Source organism: Pelophylax lessonae (genome assembly GCF_965119305.1).
Source record: "Pelophylax lessonae genome assembly, chromosome: 2".
In the NCBI taxonomy this organism is placed as follows: Eukaryota; Metazoa; Chordata; class Amphibia; order Anura; family Ranidae; genus Pelophylax; species Pelophylax lessonae.
The window spans coordinates 128,770,250-128,794,956 of NC_138769.1; the positions used below are offsets into that span (position 1 = coordinate 128,770,250).

General features: G+C 44.0%; 1 protein-coding gene across 1 annotated transcript; it reads right to left on the reverse strand.

The window, feature by feature from the left end:
• Positions 1–203: 203 nt before the first annotated feature.
• RPL23A (ribosomal protein L23a) lies at positions 204–5,477 on the reverse strand. Its single transcript, XM_082247109.1, has 4 exons — positions 5,349–5,477; positions 2,455–2,635; positions 533–709; positions 204–331 (listed from the first exon to the last, which is right to left on the reverse strand). Exons 1-4 carry the CDS (start codon positions 5,371–5,373, stop codon positions 232–234), a joined length of 483 nt encoding a protein of 160 aa, XP_082103235.1. The 5' UTR covers positions 5,374–5,477; the 3' UTR covers positions 204–231.
• Positions 5,478–24,707: the final 19,230 nt, after the last annotated feature.

The window sequence follows — 24,707 nt, forward strand, 5'->3', positions numbered from 1 at the left end:
ACTGGAGTTTACATGCACTGGAAAGGTAAAAACCATGTACAGTTTCAACAGTTCAATATCACTTTACTGCAACACTAGCCACCAGCCCCACATAATTAAATCTACATAGTAGAACCTGTTTAGATTTTTTTTTTTTGAACAAGTAGTTGGCACAATGGAAGACAGTGGATTAAACTGAAAGATCCACATCCAATAAATGACAATTATCCCAGGTCACGTCTCATACTAATACTAGGAAAGTAGGCAAGCCTTGAACTTTACCTTGTTAGCAACATCTAGAGCGTCATAATCGGGAGCAAGACGAACGTATGCCTTCTTCTCACCGTCTGGCCTGTAACACAAAACAGAACTTCATGTTCCATGTCTTTTCACACTATTGTGAACCTTTACACCATTCACCATCATGCATCAGTGGTTCCTTTGAACTCATCAGTGACTTCAGCCAGAATAAGATTTCCATCATATGCATTTCCAGTAAAGAAAGTACCAAATTCATATCCCTAGGCTCTCATAGGAGAACCTTGCCCCTTACCTAATGAGTGTGTTCACTTTGGCAACATCGATGTCGTACAGCTTCTTCACGGCTTGTTTAATCTGGTGCTTGTTTGCTTTGACATCAACAATGAAAACCAGAGTGTTATTGTCCTCAATCTTCTTCATAGCGGACTCAGTGGTCAGAGGAAACTTAATGATGGCATAATGGTCAAGCCTAAAATAAAGATCATCATGTTAGTTCGAGATATCCACTTGCATCATTTTACAACTTCAACCAGTCACTGGAGGACTGAAAAATCCATATTCACAACTGCTTACCATAGAATGCCTGAATAAAGGTTATGACAAAGGCAAGCAATTAGCTGAGACAGCTATCCACTGATACATTAAATCCAAAAATTTCTACAAAGGCTCAATCCCGAGCCATTCCTGCAAGTCATCTACACCTATATGCCTGATCCCACTACTGCAAATAGCCCAGGGCCTGAGCTTTTATTTACTTTGTGTTTATCACTGCAATTATCCTTAATGTAAAAGAATTTTAAAAAAATCCCAATTTCAGCTTAAAAATACAAGAATATTTCTCAGACCTCTGAATTATTATGCAGACTGATGAAGGGACTGGGTCATTCGGTTTCATTTAACAAGACCCGAACAAGCAAAACCGTGTCAAGAAGAGAACCCTTAAAAGTGTATACCTGGTCTCCCACAGTACACAACACGGAAATGCAATTTTAGGAAATATAAACTGCTAAATACCGTTTTCTCATCAGCAGTTAGAGAATGAAATCTCCTACAAGACACTGATGGAAGTCACAACACTGCTCTAACTGTCCTATGAGGGTGCAGGACCCCTGAACCTCTGTTTGGACAAAGCTGATCACATGCACTCTCCCAAGTAAAAAAAAAAACCCACTAACAATACACATAAAACTGAGCATGCACCAAACACTGTAGTTGCTAACTTTTAATATTGGGGCACTTACCTGTCTAGGAATCCAGCAGTGTCCTCAGCCGAGCTTTCAATCGGCTATCAGGTGCAGGCACTACCATCTTGACTAAGTGAAGCCTTGCGGCTTCACAGCCGGTTTCCTACTGCACATGCATGGAGCATGCAGCTCTTCGCAAATGGGCCGGCTGCGGGGGAAGGCTGAATCTCCTGCTCAGTTTGCCACAGCGAACTGAGCCGGACGTGGGAGCAGGTATCTGTCAAAACCAATTACCTGATTCCCCCCCCAAAAAGGTACCAAATATGGCAGCAGAAAAGGCCTGATCCAAATAAAGTATACATTATACAATATAAATAAAAGACAGGGCAATGCATTTTGCCAATGGCTTCAAAGTCACCAGATTCTGGAAGCTTTGGGTACATCAGTAAGAAAAATGTGCAATCATGAAATCTCAGTCTTTGATCGCTTTGAAAACATCATCTGTACCACAGAACCTCCCAGCAGACAGAAGGTGAGGGCTTATACAATATGAGAATGGCAACTGCAAAGACTAATCACTAAAGACTCCTAATCTCTTAACTTCTACTAACAGCAGGTCTTAAAATTTCCCCACAGACAGAACTACCAAATAAACTATTAAAAAAGAGTATTTTAAGCCAAAAACAATAGTTTTTGCCACATGTGTCTCATTGGGGACATTTCCTTTACATTCTGTCCTGCTAACAAGCAGTAAGAAGAAATCTCTTCAAAAGGAAAGACAACACAAATTTAGACAGTTGTCACCAAAATAGGTGTCCCCATAGGAATCATTCCCTTCTCCTGTTCTGGGAAAAAACCCAAGATGTTGAATTTCTCCATTACCTTCATTCTTTGACACAATGCTCACCAAAGCAATTAGAAAAATCTTCCCACCGAGTGACAAGTTAGAGGCTCTAACCCCTTACCACAAGCCATGTGGATACACTTTAAACTGTCTGAGGACTGCAGACAAATATATAAGTAAACATACTTGTTCCTTGTGGGGGCACTCTTCCTTGGGTATTTGGGTTGCCTCCTCAGCCTCAAGGTTTTGGGTCTCCGGAATGTAGGAGCAGTGCGGATTTTCTTCTTCTTGTGACTGTGTACTCCTTTTAGCACAGCCTTTTTGGCTTTCAGAGCCTTAGACTTTGCTTCAGTCTTGGCAGGGACAGCTAATAAAATGAGAATACAATGCGACACATTAATAAAGTCACAACAAGGTATCCAACAGTAGATTCTGCAAGCACTTACAATTTATTTTTCTACACTAGTTCTGTTGTGACTTCATTTAAGTTTCCACCCACATCTATCCTCTGTCACTCACCTAATGACATCCGTGCCCCCAGAGCCTCCTGGGGTATGGGACGTTTGTATTCCATGAGGCACCAAGAGCCCCACATGTCGCTCCATTTATTAATACAGAAAAAGGTGAGCCTTCTGGTGCATCATCAGAAGACTGACAGAAACCAGAAAAGCCACTGCAGCCTACTGATGACATCACAGATGAACATGGCAGCGCAGGACCTGGCTGCAGAGTAGAGGATCCCAGCTGGACAAAGCTGGATCCTGTGTTTGGGTGAATATGTTTCTTGTGGCCATCAAAAGAATTTTGGGGTGGGAATGACTCCTCACACAACTAAGTAGGGTCATACCACACGTGCCACGAGCTGTAGGACCCCATTCACACAGGCTCCCTCCATTCCTTCTCAACAGGGGATTAATAGACTGATTCTCTGCTGAGATCAGAAAAAAAAAAAAAAACATGCATCATCTGTCCATTCTGACTTTTCCTTCAAACTCACTGTTTTAATGGTTTCCTGAAACCGTTAAGTTTAAGGCATGCTGTAAATAACTCACACCCTTTGTGCTCTCAACCGAACTGTCAAACCATCAAATGTCTGGTGTCATAACTGATCCTTATGGTGGTTATACATGTAACTATTTGATTGAATGACTCTTCAAAGAAATGGATATGATCCTTAAATTCTCAAACCAATTCTGTGTCATGGATTGACTTTGAACAAAGCCGATTGATCGAAATTATTCTGATCTGTCTGGATCGAAAATCCAGTCACAGGAAATGATTAAATAGATAGTTCAATATGATTAAGTGTATGGTGAACAATCGTTTCCATCTTCTGACTGGACAGTAATCTATTAAGAATTTGTATAGAAAAATCACTCCCATGTATGGCCATCTTCTGATTTACTAAAACCTTGCAATATAAGGACACACCTAAACTACACCATTTATATCCAAGATGGCCCTTCTACAACATAGTTCTGTACAATCTCAAGCTGATTGTATGATCAGATTGTAATGTGTATGGTGAGCCATAGAGCGATTGGACAAACTGCCACATGTGTGGTGATGAGCATTACACTGGTCCACTGAAGCCTATGTTTTACCTAAACTTATCTAAAAAATAAATCAGTACAAGGGATGTTACTTACATTAAGCCCCCATTCACATTGGGCCGATTTGACATGTCAAATCAGAGCCTATTGCCCACAACAGCACTGTCTGAATCGATACGACGCCAACTTTGCAGCACCGTTCAAGTTCCCAAAAGTAGATCCTGAACTACTCTTGGCGACTTTGGGGGCAAATTCAATAGACATCTAGGCAGGAACCGGCACAGATGTCTGTCAAAACACCCCGGAAGTTGCAGACATGCCAGCTTGAAATGGTGCGAGCTCAGCTAAACACATCTCAAACCCGCCACCCTAAGTGTGAACGAGGGCTTAAGCTGAAGGGTTTCTTCTGTTGGGGTCTGCTGTCAAAGCTGAAATCCTCTCATTGAAATGTATGAATGTAAATAACATTTTTGCCTTACCTATAAATGACCCCAGATAATAAGTCTGTATCAGCACATTTGTTCTGTGTGAGGGGTGCAAAAGTACCAAAGCCAGAGGATCAGAACAACAATCATACAAAGGAGAGGTCAGCCATGGCAGACTCAATGCTGCTGTAGGTGTGGAAAAATACAACTCTACATTTTTAGGGCAGTCACTGGTGTCCTGCAGGAAAACCCTGGACCTGTCTCCATAGATGGTAGATGTGATCTGCCCAATCTCCTCTACCAGACAGGGGACACAGCACAGCTCTGCATGGATCCATCTACATCCCCAGTGCCTAACATAAGGCCCTTTGGTATGTGTGTAGCCCTCAGGGCCCCTGCAGACACCAGTTTCCCTATTCTGGAATAGCAATGATTTCTAGCAGTCTCCCACCTATAGCCCCCCTTCTGTGATGTGTCTGCTGCCTCTCACATGGAGTATTATATGTGCCTCTGAGGATGCCAGGACCCCCATATCAAGAATATTGCACACCTGATGTCACCCTTCACCTTTGATCTACCCCCCCAGGCCCCCTCCACCCCTGATCTATCCCCCCCCAGGCCCCCTACAACCCTGATCTACCCCCATAGCCCCCCTCCACCCCTGATCCCCTCCCCCAGTGTCCTATTGGGATGAACAGACATGAACGTTACTATATAAAAGCTGCAGGGTCGGTACCAGGTGAGATGTATGCGGCCTCCCCCCGCCATGTGTCCCCTGTCAGTAGAGCCCGGGCCCGGCACATCAGCACTGATAAGCTGGAATCACATGGTCATCATACTTTGATCGCTTAGAGAACATCCCGCGTACCGGGCCGGTCAGTACCGTAGAGAGGAGGGGGGAGACTCACAGCAGGCCGCACACTTCCCTCCTCATACACCGCACACGCGGAGGCCCATCCACTGACAAGCTCTCCCCGCAGACATGGCGCACCCCGCCTCACTCGGAGCTCAGGAAGAGAGAAGGTCTATCCTGGCTCCTGCAGGCGGCCCTCCCCAACCTTATCCCCGAAGAAAACCTCCAACTTCTCCCCGCAGCCCTCACCTTCCTTCTTCGCCTTCGGTGCCATCTTGGGGAAAAGGAAGAGCGAGGGGTTTCTCAAGCAATATCAGCACGGGCTCCAGTCACATGCTTCTCGCGAGAACACGCGTTGTCTCCGAAACGCCTCTCGGGAGTTGTAGTCCCCATCCTGATGTGACTTCCGGGGGAAAGAGGGGGAGGGGCGTATGATAATGAGAGACCGCTGAGCGGAGACTAGAGCCCAGCATTGTACAGATGGAGGGTGGAGGAGTCTGCATTAGACACACCGTTATTTCTTTTCTTTTTTCTGTGTCTTTTTTCCAGGGAAATGATTGTCCGTTATATGTAATAATAATAATAATACTCTCTTCTTGGGTTTGCACTTTATAAATAGTGTCAGTGTATTAATCCCTTTATGACCAGGGTGCAAACAAAACTTAACCACTTCTGGACTGGAATGTTTTACACCCTTAATGACCAAGTCATTTTTTAAGATTCGGCACTGCGTGACTTTAACGGACAATTGCGCGGTCGTGCGATGCTGTACCCAATTAAAATTGATGTCCTTTTTTTCCCACAAATAGAGCTTTCTTTTGGTGGTATTTGATCATCTGTGTGATTTTTATTTTTTGCGCTATAAACAAAAAAGAGCAACAATTCTGAAAAGAAAAATATGTTTCACTTTCTGCTATATAACATTCCCAATAAAAAAAATGTAAAAATCAAAATGTTTCATCATTTTAGGCCAATTTGTATTCTGCTACATATTTTTGGTAAAAAAAAAAAAAATCCTAAAAGGAATATTTTGATTGGTTTGCGCAAAAGTTATCGCGTCTACAAATTAGGAAAGATTTATGTCATTTTTATTACTAGTAATGGCGGCGATCAGCGATTTGTAGCAAGACTGCGGTGGCTGGTCAGCAAAAGGTTAAAGCAGTATTAACCACTCAAAGACCAGGCCTATTTCTGACATTTGTTGATTACAAGGTAAAATCATTATTTTTTGCTAGAAAATCACTTAGAACCCCCAAACATTAATTATTTTTTCTTTTTTAGCAGAGACACTAGAGAATAAAATGGCGGTCGTTGCGAGATTTTATGTCACGCTGTATTTGTGTAGAAGTCTTGCAAACACAATTTTTTTTTAGTAAAAATACACTTTATTGAATTAAAAAAAACAAAACAGTAAAGTTAGCCCGATTTTTTTGTATAATGTGAAAGATGATGTTATACCAAGAAAAAAGATAACTAACATGTCATGCTTTAGAACCGCGCATTGTAATCAAGAAATAAACAGAGGGTGCACTGGCCTAGCGCATCATCCTCAATACAAACAGATTCATTAAAAGAAATTTACAAATTCATACTCACAAATGTAGATTTGACAAAGGCACATCAACACTAATGTTACAGCATCAAGATTGTCGCATCACAGATATAAAGTCCTTACAGCGACTGGCTGATGCGTTACGAGGTCTCGCCTCTTCCTCAGAGCCTCAAAATTGCGCACAGTCGTGGAATGGCAACAAACGACGGTACTTAAAAATCTCCATAGGCTACACTTTAACAATTTTTACAGATTACAGTTTAAAGTTACAGTGGAGGTCTAGTGCTAGAATTATTGCTCACACTCTAACAATCCCGGCAATACTTCACATGTGGATTGAACACTGTTTACATTTGCGGGGGTGATTTACGCATGCGCGTGCACATAGAGGGATGGGGTGCTTTAACTTTTTTATATTTTACTTTTTATTTTACACTGTCCCTTTAATTTTTTTTTTTTTTTACCACTTTTATTACTGTCACAAGCAATGTAAACATCCATTGTGACAGTAATAGGCAGTGACAGGTACTCTTTATGGAGGAATCTGGGGTCTATAAGACACCAAACCCCTCTTCTGCACTTGAAAGCATTCAAAACACCAAGATCTGCATTTTTGAATACTTTCAAATTTTTAACCACTTTACCACCGGAGGATTTTGCTGTCTTACGTCCAGGCCACTTTTTGCGATTCGGCGCTGTGTGACTTTAACTGACAATTGTGCGGTCATGCGACGCTGTACCCAAACGAAATTTACGTCCTTTTTTTCCCACAAACAGAACTTTCTTTTGGTGGTATTTGATCACCTGTGCGATTTTTACTTTTTGCGCTATAAACAAAAAAAGAGCGTAAATTTAAAAAAAATAACAATATTTTTAACATTTTTTTATATGAAATCCCCCCCAAAAAATGTAAAAATCAAAATTTTTTAAATTTTTGGCCAATTTGTTTTCTGCTACATATGTTTGGTAAAAAAAAATCACAATAAGCGTATTTTGATTGGTTTGCGCAAAAGTTATTGCGTTTACGAACTAAGGGAAAGATTTCTGTCATTTTTGGTGTTTTTTTTTAACGAGTAATGGCGGCGATCTGTGATTTTTTTTGCGGGACTGCGACATTGCGGCGGACAGATCGGACCCTTGACTGACATTTTTGACACTTTTGGGGGTACCAGTGACATTTCTACAGTAATCAGTGCTATAAATATGCATTGTTACTGTAAAAATGACACTGGCAGGGAAGGGGTTAATTTTATTGGAGAGGGAGGGGTTAATGTATGCCTGGTGCTTACTAACATGTGTGGGGGGAGGTGACTGAGTGACTGAAGGACAGATCGCATGTTCAGCTATGCTGAACCCTGCAATCTGTCACTGTTTGTCACTTAGGAGATCCGCCCGCTCTGTTTACACAAGCGGGCGGATCTCCAAACTCAATTCCCTGACGATCGGGGAAGAGCAGCGGCAATCGCCGCCACTCCTCCCCTGGCCCGACTCCCGCTGTGACTGAAAACAGTGGGAGCGCGCCTCCTACAAGGGGAGGAGTCCAGCGACAAAGGTCTACGTCGCTGGGCGGAATTGAGCCACTTTGCTGCAGTACAGTCCCAGTGACTGGTCGGCAAGTGGTTAAAACTGGCGCCTTTCGGACTTCAGTAAACCTGAAGTGAGGTTGTGATGTCACTTCCGGGTTACTACATTGGAGACCCGATCTAAGCCGATTATGGCTTTGTTCGGGTCTGCAGCCAGCAGGCGGACGTTCTCCCAGTGGGGAAGGAAAGTCCAGGCGGAAGGCAGTGGGGGGGGGGGATGTCCCCTCCCGCTGCTTGTGATAACAATCAAGTGGCTGCTTAGCCGCATTGGTTGGTACTACAAGAAAGCCGATCGTTGGCATCAACCACTTTAAGCAGAATGACATACAGGTACATGATTTTGCTGCAAGTTTAAACTCAAAAGCAAACATTTATTACAATTCTTAGATGTGATGGCTGCATTTGTTTTCTTGTTTAGACTTTCTTCTATTTTCATCTGGTGATCGGGACAGTTTCAGAATCACAAGCTCTCCAGCAGAATGTATCAGTTTACATGGATGAGACAAACCACTTAACACTGGCAGGGATGATTAACAGGATCTATTTATTTATGTAAAACCTTTATCCAAAAAAGGAAAAATGCTGTTTGCTGTAACAGATTATAAGGTGTGAGCCAGAATTTAGCTTCAATGTGTTAGTTTATTTAAATCTACTAGTACATTTAACATTCCCCTCCCCCAGACTGACATCGCCGCTGTGCTTCATGTGCTCATTCCTTCAGAGTTGTTTCTCACTAATACCAGAGGTGTATTACTGGACAGATCAACAGGAAAAACAGAGAGGAAGAAGCTAAAGAAAACTAATGCGGACACCATATCTAATAGTTAGTAAACTGAGATATAACCTATTTTTGGTTTAATACAGCTTTAAAGACCAAGCCCAATTTTGCAAAATTGACGTGTTAGAACTACAATCATCACAAGTACTCAGTGTATCCTGTTTGATTATACCTTGTTTTTATCAGTACTGACTGAGCTTTCATTTGGGGGTAAATTTAACGGTAATGGATGTCTCCTGATTTTATTTTATTATGAAAGAAAAACTAGACCAAAAATAGTATCACTATTTTAAATTTAGCCCTATTTTTATGCCATTACCACGACCCACCACCACAGAAACCTGCAAAATAAATTCTCCTACTCCTGGTGATCGCAGCGATACCACATGCGTGTGCAGTATTTGTTCTTTGTACTCATAGGCAGTGATATGTTGATGTCAAATTTCGATTTAGTTTTAGTCATAGTATTTTGACTAACATGCCATTTTAATTTTAGTCGTATTTTAATTTTATGAATTGTTTTAGTTTTAGTCGTATTTAGTCGACTAAAATCGAATGAGTTTAGGTAAATTGTAATACATTATTTAAGCATTTTTCTAGATTTTCCAAACTCATTATATACTCCTTGAGTAAACAGAATCTAATATTATGTTATTATTTATGGTATTAAGGTGTGAACAAACTACACAGACACTCTGGATGGTGGTCTGAAGAGGGCCTGTAATGCACAGTGCTCTTGATGGTAGTTTCAGGGTGGCCTGTAATGCACAGTGCTCTGGAAGGTGATTCGAGGGGGCCTATTATGCACAGTGCTGTGGATGGTGGGCTGAAGAGGAATGTAATGCACAGTGCTCTGGACAGTCTGAGGAAGTGTAATGCACAGTGCTCTGGAGAGTCTGAGGAGGCCTGTAATGCACAGTGCTCTGGACAGTCTGAGGAGGCCTGTAATGCACAGTGCTCTGGACAATTTGAGGAGGCCTGTAATGCACAGTGTTCTGGACAGTCTGAGGAGGCCTGTAATGCACAGTGCTCTGGACAGTGGATTGAGGAGGCCTGTTTTGCACAGTGCTCTGGACGGTGGTTTGAGGAGGCCTGTTTTGCACAGTGCTCTGGACAGTCTGAGGAGGCCTGTAATGCACAGTGCTCTGGACAGTGGATTGAGGAGGCCTGTTTTGCACAGTGCTCTGGACGGTGGTTTGAGGAGGCCTGTTTTGCACAGTGCTCTGGACAGTCTGAGGAGGCCTGTAATGCACAGTGCTCTGGACAGTGGATTGAGGAGGCCTGTTTTGCACAGTGCTCTGGACAGTCTGAGGAAGCCTGTAATGCACAGTGCTCTGGACAGTGGATTGGGGAGGCCTGTTTTGCACAGTGCTCTGGACAGTCTGAGGAGGCCTGTAATGCACAGTGCTCTGGACAGTGGGTTGAGGAGGCCTGTTTTTCACAGTGCTCTTGACGGTGGTTTGAGGAGGCCTGTTTTGCACAGTGCTCTGGACAGTCGTCTGAGGAGGCCTGTAATGCTGCACAATGCTAAGCACGCCACCCCACTATGCACACATACAGGTGGAGCTCCAAGGAAACCGGAAGATCACGTGGATAAATGTCCTCAATATTTTCATTCCATTTTCTTTCGTTGATGAAAATAGACATAATTTTCGTCATAGTTTTCATCAATTTATGAAAATGTGGGGTCATTTTCGTTTAACTTTTGTCGCTGGAAATATGCCGCTGACGAAAATGATGATGAAAACTGAAAAATGAAATTAACATTGCTCGTAGGAGGGCCAAGAAACAATAGTACACATTTATTTTTGTCTTACCTAAACACAGTTGGGGATATTTACAAAAACTGGTGCACACAGAATCTGGTGCAGCTGTGCATATTAACCAATCAGCTTTTACCTATATATATATATATATATATATATATATATATATATATATATTTATATACTTATCTTCCTTTACCCTTCCAGATCTCCCCGGATCTGTATACTTATCTTCCTTTCCCCTTCCAGATTTCCCCAGATCTGTATACTTATCTTCCTTTCCCCTTCCAGATTTCCCCAGATCTGTATACTTATCTTCCTTTCCCCTTCCAGATCTGTATACTTATCTTCCTTTCCCCTTCCAGATCTGTATACTTATCCTTCTTTCCCCTTCCAGATCTCCCCAGATCTGTATACTTATCCTTCTTTCCCCTTCCAGATCTCCCCAGATCTGTATACTTATCCTTCTTTCCCCTTCCAGATCTCCCCAGATCTGTATACTTATCCTTCTTTCCCCTTCCAGATCTCCCCAGATCTGTATACTTAGCTTCCTTTCCCCTTCCAGATCTCCCCAGATCTGTATACTTATCTTCCTTTCCCCTTCCTGATCTCCCCAGATCTGTATACTTATCCTTCTTTCCCCTTCCAGATCTCCCCAGATCTGTATACTTATCCTTCTTTCCCCTTCCAGATCTCCCCAGATCTGTATACTTATCCTTCTTTCCCCTTCCAGATCTCCCCAGATCTGTATACTTATCCTTCTTTCCCCTTCCAGATCTCCCCAGATCTGTATACTTATCCTCCTTTCCCCTTCCAGATCTCCCCAGATCTGTATACTTATCTTCCTTTCCCCTTTCAGATCTGTATACTTATCCTTCTTTCCCCTTCCAGATCTCCCCAGTTCTGTATACTTATCTTTCTTTCCCCTTCCAGATCTCCCCAGATCTGTATACTTATCTTTCTTTCCACTTCCAGATCTCCCCAGATCTGTATACTGTACTTATTTTCCTTTCCCCTTCCAGATTTCCCCAGATCTGTATACTTATCTTTCGTTCCCCTTCCAGATTTCCCCAGTTCTGTATACTTATCTTTCTTTCCCCTTCCAGATCTCCCCAGATCTGTATACTTATCTTTCTTTCCCCTTCCAGATTTCCCCAGATCTGTATACTTATCTTCCTTTCCCCTTCCAGATCTCCTCAGATCTGTATACTTATCTTTCTTTCCCCTTCCAGATCTCCCCAGATCTGTATACTTATCTTCCTTTCCCCTTCCAGATCTCCCCAGATCTGTATACTTAGCTTCCTTTCCCCTTCCAGATCTCCCCAGATCTGTATACTTATCTTCCTTTCCCCTTCCAGATCTCCCCAGATCTGTATACTTATCTTACTTTCCCCTTCCAGATCTCCCCAGATCTGTATACTTATCCTCCTTTCCCCTTCCAGATCTCCCCGGATCTGTATACTTATCTTCCTTTCCCCTTCCAGATCTCCCCGGATCTGTATACTTATCTTCCTTTCCCCTTCCAGATCTCCCCAGATCTGTATACTTATCTTCCTTTCCCCTTCCAGATCTGTATACTTATCCTCCTTTCCCCTTCCAGATCTCCCCAGATCTGTATACTTATCTTCCTTTCCCCTTCCAGATCTCCCCAGATCTGTATACTTATCTTTCTTTCCCCTTCCAGATCTCCCCAGATCGGTATACTTATCCTCCTTTCCCCTTCCATATCTCCCCAGATCTGTATACTTATCTTCCTTTCCCCTTCCAGATTTCCCCGGATCTGTATACTTATCTTCCTTTCCCCTTCCAGATCGATCTGTATACTTATCTTCCTTTTCCCTTCCAGATCTCCCCAGATCTGTATACTTATCTTCCTTTCCCCTTCCAGATCTCCCCAGATCTGTATACTTATCTTCCTTTCCCCTTCCAGATCTGTATACTTATCCTCCTTTCCCCTTCCAGATCTCCCCAGATCTGTATACTTATCTTCCTTTCCCCTTCCAGATCTGTATACTTATCCTTCTTTCCCCTTCCAGATCTCCCCAGTTCTGTATACTTATCTTCCTTTCCCCTTCCAGATCTCCCCAGATCTGTATACTTATCTTTCTTTCCCCTTCCAGATCTCCCCAGATCTGTATACTTATCTTCCTTTCCCCTTCCAGATCTCCCCAGATCTGTATACTTATCTTCCTTTCCCCTTCCTGATCTCCCCATATCTGTATACTTATCTTCCTTTCCCCTTCCAGATCTGTATACTTATCCTTCTTTCCCCTTCCAGATCTCCCCAGTTCTGTATACTTATCTTCCTTTCCCCTTCCAGATCTCCCCAGATCTGTATACTTATCTTTCTTTCCCCTTCCAGATCTCCCCAGATCTGTATACTTATCTTCCTTTCTTCTTCCAGATCTCCCCAGATCTGTATACTTATCTTCCTTTCCCCTTCCAGATCTCCCCAGATCTGTATACTTATCTTCCTTTCCCCTTCCTGATCTCCCCAGATCTGTATACTTATCCTTCTTTCCCCTTCCAGATCTCCCCAGATCTGTATACTTATCCTTCTTTCCCCTTCCAGATCTCCCCAGATCTGTATACTTATCCTTCTTTCCCCTTCCAGATCTCCCCAGATCTGTATACTTATCTTTCTTTCCCCTTCCAGATCTCCCCAGATCTGTATACTTATCCTCCTTTCCCCTTCCAGATCTCCCCAGATCTGTATACTTATCTTCCTTTCCCCTTTCAGATCTGTATACTTATCCTTCTTTCCCCTTCCAGATCTCCCCAGTTCTGTATACTTATCTTTCTTTCCCCTTCCAGATCTCCCCAGATCTGTATACTTATCTTTCTTTCCACTTCCAGATCTCCCCAGATCTGTATACTGTACTTATCTTCCTTTCCCCTTCCAGATCTCCCCAGATCTGTATACTTATCTTCCTTTCCCCTTCCAGATTTCCCCAGATCTGTATACTTATCTTTCGTTCCCCTTCCAGATTTCCCCAGTTCTGTATACTTATCTTTCTTTCCCCTTCCAGATCTCCCCAGATCTGTATACTTATCTTTCTTTCCCCTTCCAGATTTCCCCAGATCTGTATACTTATCTTCCTTTCCCCTTCCAGATCTCCTCAGATCTGTATACTTATCTTTCTTTCCCCTTCCAGATCTCCCCAGATCTGTATACTTATCTTCCTTTCCCCTTCCAGATCTCCCCAGATCTGTATACTTAGCTTCCTTTCCCCTTCCAGATCTCCCCAGATCTGTATACTTATCTTCCTTTCCCCTTCCAGATCTCCCCAGATCTGTATACTTATCTTTCTTTCCCCTTCCAGATCTCCCCAGATCTGTATACTTATCTTCCTTTCCCCTTCCAGATTTCCCCGGATCTGTATACTTATCTTCCTTTCCCCTTCCAGATCTCCCCAGATCTGTATACTTATCTTACTTTCCCCTTCCAGATCTCCCCAGATCTGTATACTTATCCTCCTTTCCCCTTCCAGATCTCCCCGGATCTGTATACTTATCTTCCTTTCCCCTTCCAGATCTCCCCGGATCTGTATACTTATCTTCCTTTCCCCTTCCAGATCTCCCCAGATCTGTATACTTATCTTCCTTTCCCCTTCCAGATCTGTATACTTATCCTCCTTTCCCCTTCCAGATCTCCCCAGATCTGTATACTTATCTTCCTTTCCCCTTCCAGATCTCCCCAGATCTGTATACTTATCTTTCTTTCCCCTTCCAGATCTCCCCAGATCGGTATACTTATCCTCCTTTCCCCTTCCATATCTCCCCAGATCTGTATACTTATCTTCCTTTCCCCTTCCAGATTTCCCCGGATCTGTATACTTATCTTCCTTTCCCCTTCCAGATCTCCCCAGATCTGTATACTTATCTTCCTTTTCCCTTCCAGATCTCCCCAGATCTGTATACTTATCTTCCTTTCCCCTTCCAGATCTCCCCAGATCTGTATACTTATCTTCCTTTCCCCTTCCAGATCTGTATACTTATCCTCCTTTCCCCTTCCAGATCTCCCCAGATCTGTATACTTATCTTCCTTTCCCCTTCCAGATCTGTATACTTATCCTTCTTTCCCCTTCCAGATCTCCCCAGTTCTGTATACTTATCTTCCTTTCCCCTTCCAGATCTCCCCAGATCTGTATACTTATCTTTCTTTCCCCTTCCAGATCTCCCCAGATCTGTATACTTATCTTCCTTTCCCTTCCAGATCTCCCCAGATCTGTATACTTATCTTCCTTTCCCCTTCCTGATCTCCCCATATCTGTATACTTATCTTCCTTTCCCCTTCCAGATCTGTATACTTATCCTTCTTTCCCCTTCCAGATCTCCCCAGTTCTGTATACTTATCTTCCTTTCCCCTTCCAGATCTCCCCAGATCTGTATACTTATCTTTCTTTCCCCTTCCAGATCTCCCCAGATCTGTATACTTATCTTCCTTTCTTCTTCCAGATCTCCCCAGATCTGTATACTTATCTTCCTTTCCCCTTCCAGATCTCCCCAGATCTGTATACTTATCTTCCTTTCCCATGCCAGATCTCCCCAGATCTGTATACTTATCTTCCTTTCCTCTTCCAGATCTCCCAGATCTGTATACTTATCTTCCTTTCCCCTTCCAGATCTCCCCAGATCTGTATACTTATCTTTCTTTCCCTTTCCAGATCTCCCCAGATCTGTATACTTATCTTCCTTTCCCCTTCCAGATCTCCCCAGATCTGTATACTTATCCTCCTTTCCCCTTCCAGATCTCCCCGGATCTGTATACTTATCTTCCTTTCCCCTTCCAGATCTCCCCGGATCTGTATACTTATCTTCCTTTCCCCTTCCAGATCTCCCCAGATCTGTATACTTATCTTCCTTTCCCCTTCCAGATCTGTATACTTATCCTCCTTTCCCCTTCCAGATCTCCCCAGATCTGTATACTTATCTTCCTTTCCCCTTCCAGATCTCCCCAGATCTGTATACTTATCTTTCTTTCCCCTTCCAGATCTCCCCAGATCGGTATACTTATCCTCCTTTCCCCTTCCATATCTCCCCAGATCTGTATACTTATCTTCCTTTCCCCTTCCAGATTTCCCCGGATCTGTATACTTATCTTCCTTTCCCCTTCCAGATCTCCCCAGATCTGTATACTTATCTTCCTTTTCCCTTCCAGATCTCCCCAGATCTGTATACTTATCTTCCTTTCCCCTTCCAGATCTCCCCAGATCTGTATACTTATCTTCCTTTCCCCTTCCAGATCTGTATACTTATCCTCCTTTCCCCTTCCAGATCTCCCCACATCTGTATACTTATCTTTCTTTCCCCTTCCAGATCTCCCCACATCTGTATACTTATCTTCCTTTCCCCTTCCAGATCTCCCCAGATCTGTATACTTATCTTCCTTTCCCCTTCCTGATCTCCCCAGATCTGTATACTTATCCTCCTTTCCCCTTCCAGATCTCCCCAGATCTGTATACTTATCTTTCTTTCCCCTTCCAGATCTCCCCAGATCTGTATACTTATCTTCCTTTCCCCTTCCAGATTTCCCCGGATCTGTATACTTATCTTCCTTTCCCCTTCCAGATCTCCCCAGATCTGTATACTTATCTTCCTTTCCCCTTCCTGATCTCCCCAGATCTGTATACTTATCTTCCTTTCCCCTTCCAGATCTCCCCAGATCTGTATACTTATCTTCCTTTCCCCTTCCAGATCTCCCCAGATCTGTATACTTATCTTCCTTTCCCCTTCCAGATCTCCCCAGATCTGTATACTTATCTTCCTTTCCCCTTCTAGATATATCTCCCCAGATCTGTATACTTATCCTCCTTTCCCCTTCCAGATCTCCCCAGATCTGTATACTTATCTTTCTTTCCCCTTCCAGATCTCCCCAGATCTGTATACTTATCTTCCTTTCCCCTTCCAGATCTCCCCAGATCTGTATACTTATCTTCCTTTCCCCTTCTAGATATATCTCCCGAGATCTGTATACTTATCTTCCTTTCCCCTTCCTGATCTCCCCAGATCTGTATACTTATCTTCCTTTCCCCTTCCAGATCTCCCCAGATCTGTATACTTATCTTCCTTTCCCCTTCCAGATCTCCCCAGATCTGTATACTTATCTTCCTTTCCCCTTCTAAATATATCTCCCCAGATCTGTATACTTATCCTCCTTTCCCCTTCCAGATCTCCCCAGATCTGTATACTTATCTTTCTTTCCCCTTCCAGATCTCCCCAGATCTGTATACTTATCTTCCTTTCCCCTTCCAGATCTCCCCAGATCTGTATACTTATCTTCCTTTCCCCTTCCAGATCTCCCAGATCTGTATACTTATCTTCCTTTCCCCTTCCAGATCTCCCCAGATCTGTATACTTATCTTTCTTTCCCTTTCCAGATCTCCCCAGATCTGTATACTTATCTTCCTTTCCCCTTCCAGATCTCCCCAGATCTGTATACTTATCTTCCTTTCCCCTTCCAGATCTCCCCAGATCTGTATACTTATCTTTCTTTCCCCTTCCAGATCTCCCCAGATCTGTATACTTATCTTCCTTTCCCCTTCCAGATTTCCCCGGATCTGTATACTTATCTTCCTTTCCCCTTCCAGATCTCCCCAGATCTGTATACTTATCTTCCTTTTCCCTTCCAGATCTCCCCAGATCTGTATACTTATCTTCCTTTCCCCTTCCAGATCTCCCCAGATCTGTATACTTATCTTCCTTTCCCCTTCCAGATCTGTATACTTATCCTCCTTTCCCCTTCCAGATCTCCCCAGATCTGTATACTTATCTTCCTTTCCCCTTCCAGATCTGTATACTTATCCTTCTTTCCCCTTCCAGATCTCCCCAGTTCTGTATACTTATCTTCCTTTCCCCTTCCAGATCTCCCCAGATCTGTATACTTATCTTTCTTTCCCCTTCCAGATCTCCCCAGATCTGTATACTTATCTTCCTTTCCCCTTCCAGATCTCCCCAGATCTGTATACTTATCTTTCTTTCCCCTTCCAGATCTCCCCAGATCTGTATACTTATCTTCCTTTCCCCTTCCAGATCTCCCCAGATCTGTATACTTATCTTCCTTTCCCCTTCCAGATCTCCCCAGATCTGTATACTTATCTTCCTTTTCCCTTCCAGATCTCCCCAGATCTGTATACTTATCTTCCTTTCCCCTTCCAGATCTCCCCAGATCTGTATACTTATCTTCCTTTCCCCTTCCAGATCTGTATACTTATCCTCCTTTCCCCTTCCAGATCTCCCCACATCTGTATACTTATCTTTCTTTCCCCTTCCAGATCTCCCCAGATCTGTATACTTATCTTCCTTTCCCCTTCCAGATCTCCCCAGATCTGTATACTTATCTTCCTTTCCCCTTCCTGATCTCCCCAGATCTGTATACTTATCCTCCTTTCCCCTTCCAGATCTCCCCAGATCTGTATACTTATCTTTCTTTCCCCTTCCAGATCTCCCCAGATCTGTATACTTATCTTCCTTTCCCCTTCCAGATTTCCCCGGATCTGTATACTTATCTTCCTTTCCCCTTCCAGATCTCCCCAGATCTGTATACTTATCTTCCTTTCCCCTTCCTGATCTCCCCAGATCTGTATACTTATCTTCCTTTCCCCTTCCAGATCTCCCCAGATCTGTATACTTATCTTCCTTTCCCCTTCCAGATCTCCCCAGATCTGTATACTTATCTTCCTTTCCCCTTCCAGATCTCCCCAGATCTGTATACTTATCTTCCTTTCCCCTTCTAGATATATCTCCCCAGATCTGTATACTTATCCTCCTTTCCCCTTCCAGATCTCCCCAGATCTGTATACTTATCTTTCTTTCCCCTTCCAGATCTCCCCAGATCTGTATACTTATCTTCCTTTCCCCTTCCAGATCTCCCCAGATCTGTATACTTATCTTCCTTTCCCCTTCTAGATATATCTCCCGAGATCTGTATACTTATCTTCCTTTCCCCTTCCTGATCTCCCCAGATCTGTATACTTATCTTCCTTTCCCCTTCCAGATCTCCCCAGATCTGTATACTTATCTTCCTTTCCCCTTCCAGATCTCCCCAGATCTGTATACTTATCTTCCTTTCCCCTTCCAGATCTCCCAGATCTGTATACTTATCTTCCTTTCCCCTTCCAGATCTCCCCAGATCTGTATACTTATCTTTCTTTCCCTTTCCAGATCTCCCCAGATCTGTATACTTATCTTCCTTTCCCCTTCCAGATCTCCCCAGATCTGTATACTTATCTTCCTTTCCCCTTCCAGATCTCCCCAGATCTGTATACTTATCTTTCTTTCCCCTTCCAGATCTCCCCAGATCTGTATACTTATCTTCCTTTCCCCTTCCAGATTTCCCCGGATCTGTATACTTATCTTCCTTTCCCCTTCCAGATCTCCCCAGATCTGTATACTTATCTTCCTTTTCCCTTCCAGATCTCCCCAGATCTGTATACTTATCTTCCTTTCCCCTTCCAGATCTCCCCAGATCTGTATACTTATCTTCCTTTCCCCTTCCAGATCTGTATTCTTATCCTCCTTTCCCCTTCCAGATCTCCCCAGATCTGTATACTTATCTTCCTTTCCCCTTCCAGATCTGTATACTTATCCTTCTTTCCCCTTCCAGATCTCCCCAGTTCTGTATACTTATCTTCCTTTCCCCTTCCAGATCTCCCCAGATCTGTATACTTATCTTTCTTTCCCCTTCCAGATCTCCCCAGATCTGTATACTTATCTTCCTTTCCCCTTCCAGATCTCCCCAGATCTGTATACTTATCTTCCTTTCCCCTTCCTGATCTCCCCATATCTGTATACTTATCTTCCTTCCCCCTTCCAGATCTGTATACTTATCCTTCTTTCCCCTTCCAGATCTCCCCAGTTCTGTATACTTATCTTCCTTTCCCCTTCCAGATCTCCCCAGATCTGTATACTTATCTTTCTTTCCCCTTCCAGATCTCCCCAGATCTGTATACTTATCTTCCTTTCTTCTTCCAGATCTCCCCAGATCTGTATACTTATCTTCCTTTCCCCTTCCAGATCTCCCCAGATCTGTATACTTATCTTCCTTTCCCATGCCAGATCTCCCCAGATCTGTATACTTATCTTCCTTTCCTCTTCCAGATCTCCCAGATCTGTATACTTATCTTCCTTTCCCCTTCCAGATCTCCCCAGATCTGTATACTTATCTTTCTTTCCCTTTCCAGATCTCCCCAGATCTGTATACTTATCTTCCTTTCCCCTTCCAGATCTCCCCAGATCTGTATACTTATCTTCCTTTCCTCTTCCAGATCTCCCCACATCTGTATACTTATCTTCCTTTGCCCTTCCAGATCTCCCCAGATCTGTATACTTATCTTTCTTTCCCCTTCCAGATTTCCCCGGATCTGTATACTTATCTTTCTTTCCCCTTCCAGATTTCCCCAGATCTGTATACTTATCTTTCTTTCCCCTTCCAGATCTCCCCACATCTGTATACTTATCTTTCTTTCCCCTTCCAGATCTCCCCAGATCTGTATACTTATCTTTCTTTCCCCTTCCAGATCTCCCCAGATCTGTATACTTCTCTTCCTTTCCCCTTCCAGATCTCCCCAGATCTGTATACTTATCTTCCTTTCCCCTTCCTGATCTCCCCAGATCTGTATACTTATCCTCCTTTCCCTTCCAGATCTCCCCAGATCTGTATACTTATCTTTCTTTCCCCTTCCAGATCTCCCCAGATCTGTATACTTATCTTCCTTTCCCCTTCCAGATTTCCCCGGATCTGTATACTTATCTTCCTTTCCCCTTCCAGATCTCCCCAGATCTGTATACTTATCTTCCTTTCCCCTTCCTGATCTCCCCAGATCTGTATACTTATCTTCCTTTCCCCTTCCAGATCTCCCCAGATCTGTATACTTATCTTCCTTTCCCCTTCCAGATCTCCCCAGATCTGTATACTTATCTTCCTTTCCCCTTCTAGATATATCTCCCGAGATCTGTATACTTATCTTCCTTTCCCCTTCCTGATCTCCCCAGATCTGTATACTTATCTTCCTTTCCCCTTCCAGATCTCCCCAGATCTGTATACTTATCTTCCTTTCCCCTTCCAGATCTCCCCAGATCTGTATACTTATCTTCCTTTCCCCTTCTAGATATATCTCCCCAGATCTGTATACTTATCTTCCTTTCCCCTTCCAGATCTCCCCAGATCTGTATACTTATCTTCCTTTCCTCTTCCAGATCTGTATACTTATCCTCCTTTCCCCTTCCAGATCTCCCCAGATCTGTATACTTATCTTTCTTTCCCCTTCCAGATCTCCCCAGATCTGTATACTTATCTTCCTTTCCCCTTCCAGATCTCCCCAGATCTGTATACTTATCTTCCTTTCCCCTTCCAGATCTCCCCATATCTGTATACTTATCTTCTTTCCCCTTCCAGATCTCCCCAGATCTGTATACTTATCTTTCTTTCCCCTTCCAGATCTCCCCAGATCTGTATACTTATCTGCCTTTCCCCTTCCAGATCTCCCCATATCTGTATACTTATCTTCCTTTCCCCTTCCTGATCTCCCCATATCTGTATACTTATCTTTCTTTCCCCTTCCAGATTTCCCTGGATCTGTATACTTATCTTTCTTTCCCCTTCCAGATTTCCCTGGATCTGTATACTTATCTTCCTTTCCCCTTCCAGATCTCCCCAGATCTGTATACTTATCTTCCTTTCCCCTTCCAGATCTCCCCAGATCTGTATACTTATCTTCCTTCCCCCTTCCATGTAGGTACCGGGAAAATAAAAGCAGGACAAATCCCTCCTTTCCTTTACAGCTAAGGAAGCTGCTATCTTATCCTCTGTTTGATCAGCAGTTGACAGGTTGCTGCATGTGTTATCAGTTATGACATCATCCATTTAAAGTCTTGACAGTTTTGTTGAGCGCACAAGCAACTGTGACAGTTATCACTCTTAGCATGCCTTGAATGTAACTGTTTTGAGAAGCAATTAAATCGGAAGGCCCCATGTAGGCTATGAGTCTTTGCCTACACAGGGGCATTGACGATATATGCAAGAATGACCAGCACATGGAATGTTTCCAGCAAAACATTCACTAAGCAATGTAAATGATTTAATGAAAATAGCAAAGGAGTAAAGAGGCACAGACATATTTACATATTAATATCTGCACAACAACCACATGGGGGCACCAAACTTTACCACTTAAATGAAAAAAAAAATGAAATTGTGAAAGGTTTGCACTTAAAGCGGTTGTAACCGTATAAAAAATGCTCCATTCCCTTTAAGGCACAAGATATAGTACAGTGCTTTTGCAGTGGCATTGTCCCTTTCCCTGTTGTACAATAACAATGGTTGATCCTGCCTGTTCCTGTCTTTCCCTCTGTAAACTGACCATGCATATCTTGGCTGCTGATCCATGACAGCATGGTCACTTTACGGTGCCTGTTCCTGTCTTTCCCTCTGTAAACTGACCATGCATATCTTGGCTGCTGATCCATGACAGCATGGTCACTTTACGTCCGTCATCCTGCTGTGTATTCAGTGTGATTGCATCTCCCTCTCTCCCCTTTCCTCCCTGCTTGTCATTTCTGTAGTCTGTGTGTGAGCCTATCTCCTCCCCTCCCCTCCTACCTTTATTGAGTTCCTATTCCCCTGCTGCTCCCCTCCTCTTTGTTAAAGGGAATCTCAACCCCTCTCACTGTATTTGCTTGGGAAGGAGAGCAAAGGTAGACCATGTGACCACACAACAGTGCTGTGCAAAAAGGTACTTAGACATGTAATTACAAAAAACTACACACACTGCACTTAATATGGACCAAAAATAGAGTAGTTAAAATGATTTATTAGATTAGACTTTACAACCACTTTAATGGACCACTCTGATGGAGAGAAAGAGTCCTAAAATGGGTCAGTGATCACAGGAGGAGTGAGCCCTCAAATGCTGAGCTCAGAGCTACTGCGTCAGGGGAAAGAAAGTGCACGTGGGGGGGGGGGGGGGGTTTGAATCAGAGAAAGAGCTCGCTCCTGTGATGGTGGAGGTGAACAATGACAGTTATGAGTCTTTGAGCAACGTCCTAGCAACAAGGCAAGACGAGATGATGCCATCTCTCTGAGTTTTTCAGTCAAGCTTCAGGAGATACATAAATGGCCTACACCTATAGCAAGGGCATTATTTAACTTTGGTCAACGCTGCACAGTTTGTTTTTATCTGCAGACACCCCATTACCTGCATAGGCAGTTTTTTGGCAAAGGTGAACTAACCCTTTAACTTTTTGTACCTACAGCAACTTCCTCAAGTTGGGGCAAAGGCTAAGTAGAGAAGCACATCCTCTGCAGGCAGAGAACACTCTGGAATGGTGCCCCAAATCCAGTGGGGGCCGTCGTGTTGGGGGCGCCGCCCCCCCCCCCCTATCTACGCGTCCAACCCCCTAATCTGCATGCGGGGCGCCGGACGCATGGAGTTCAATGGGGCTTTTTTTTTTTGCATCAGCTGATTAGAGCCAGAGGCTCTAATAGGCTTCAGCAAAGGGTGGACCCGGGGTGCAGAGCAGTGCGCCCCGGGTCCACCCATTTTGTGACAATAGCAAATGAAAATTCGCTATTGTCACAAGGATCCTCCTCCTGGCCAATCAGGGAGCGGGTCTAATACCCGATTCCTGATTGGCCGCAAGGCAAACCCCATGCCATTGGCTGAGGAGGAGGCAGGAGCGGGAGGACTCGAGGAGACGCGCCGGGGACTGATAGAAGCCGCCGCCGCTGCTGATCCAGGTAAGTGCACTGCTCTCCGGACCACATTGCATTGAAAGGGGCACGCACGCTGGTCTCTGCATTGAAGGGGGCATGTACGCTGGTCACTGCATTGAAGGGGACACGTACACTGGTCACTGCATTGAAGGGGGCATGTACGTTGGTCACTGCATTGAAGGGGGCATGTACGCTGGTCACTGCATTGAAGGGGGCATGTACGCTGGTCACTGCATTGAAGGGGGCATGTACGCTGGTCACTGCATTGAAGGGGGCATGTACGCTGGTCACTGCATTGAAGGGGGCATGTACGCTGGTCACTGCATTGAAGGGGGCATGTACGCTGGTCACTGCATGGAAGGGGGCATGTACGCTGATCATTGCATTGAAGGGGGCATGTACGCTGGTTACTGCATTGAAGGGGGCATGTACGCTGGTCACTGCATTGAAGGGGGCACGCTGGTCACTGTTTTCAAGGGGGCACGCTGTTCACTGTTTTGAAGGGGGCACACTGGTCACTGTGCATTGAAAGGGGGCACGCTGGTCACTGTGCATTGAAAGGGGGCACGCTGGTCACTGTGCATTGAAAGGGGGCACGCTGGTCACTGTGCATTGAAAGGGGGCACGCTGGTCACTGTGCATTGAAAGGGGGCACGCTGGTCTCTCTGCATTGAAAGGGGGCACACTGGCATCTCTGCATTGAATGGGGGCTCGCTGGTCTCTGTGCATTGAAAGGGGGCACGCTGGTCTCTCTGCATTGAAAGGGGGCACGCTGGTCTCTCTGCATTGAAAGGGGGCACGCTGGTCTCTCTGCATTGAAAGGGGGCACGCTGGTCTCTCTGCATTGAAAGGGGGCACGCTGGTCTCTCTGCATTGAAAGGGGGGCACGCTATGCCTTAACTACTGAAGGCCCCTTTCACACTTTTGGGACCTCAGTCACGCAATTTTTTACAGCGTTATTTGCCGCAAAGCAATGCCTATTACATTTTTCTGTTTGCGCCCCCCAAAAATTTTGAGCACCAGCCGCCACTGCCCAAATCTTTATCATCTGCCAAACCATACTCCTGGACCAATGCCCCAGGGACTGGTTGTGATTGGCTATACAGTATATAAAATGAAATTCAGTTATGGACACAACAGCATAGGGGAAGGTCCATACACTATTAATTAGTCAAGACCAACTATCCATGGAACAGAGAAGAAGCTCAGGAACAGAT

What these genes read in the sequence shown, in the direction of transcription:
- RPL23A (XM_082247109.1), bottom strand. Translation starts at nt 5,373, where the DNA reads ATGGCACCGAAGGCGAAGAAGGAAG. An exon ending in ACCGAAGGCGAAGAAGGAAG is followed by an intron (nt 2,636 to 5,348) that starts GTGAGGGCTGCG and finishes TCATTTTATTAG; the next exon opens with CTGTCCCTGCCAAGACTGAA. An exon ending in AGTGCCCCCACAAGGAACAA is followed by an intron (nt 710 to 2,454) that starts GTATGTTTACTT and finishes TCTTTATTTTAG; the next exon opens with GCTTGACCATTATGCCATCA.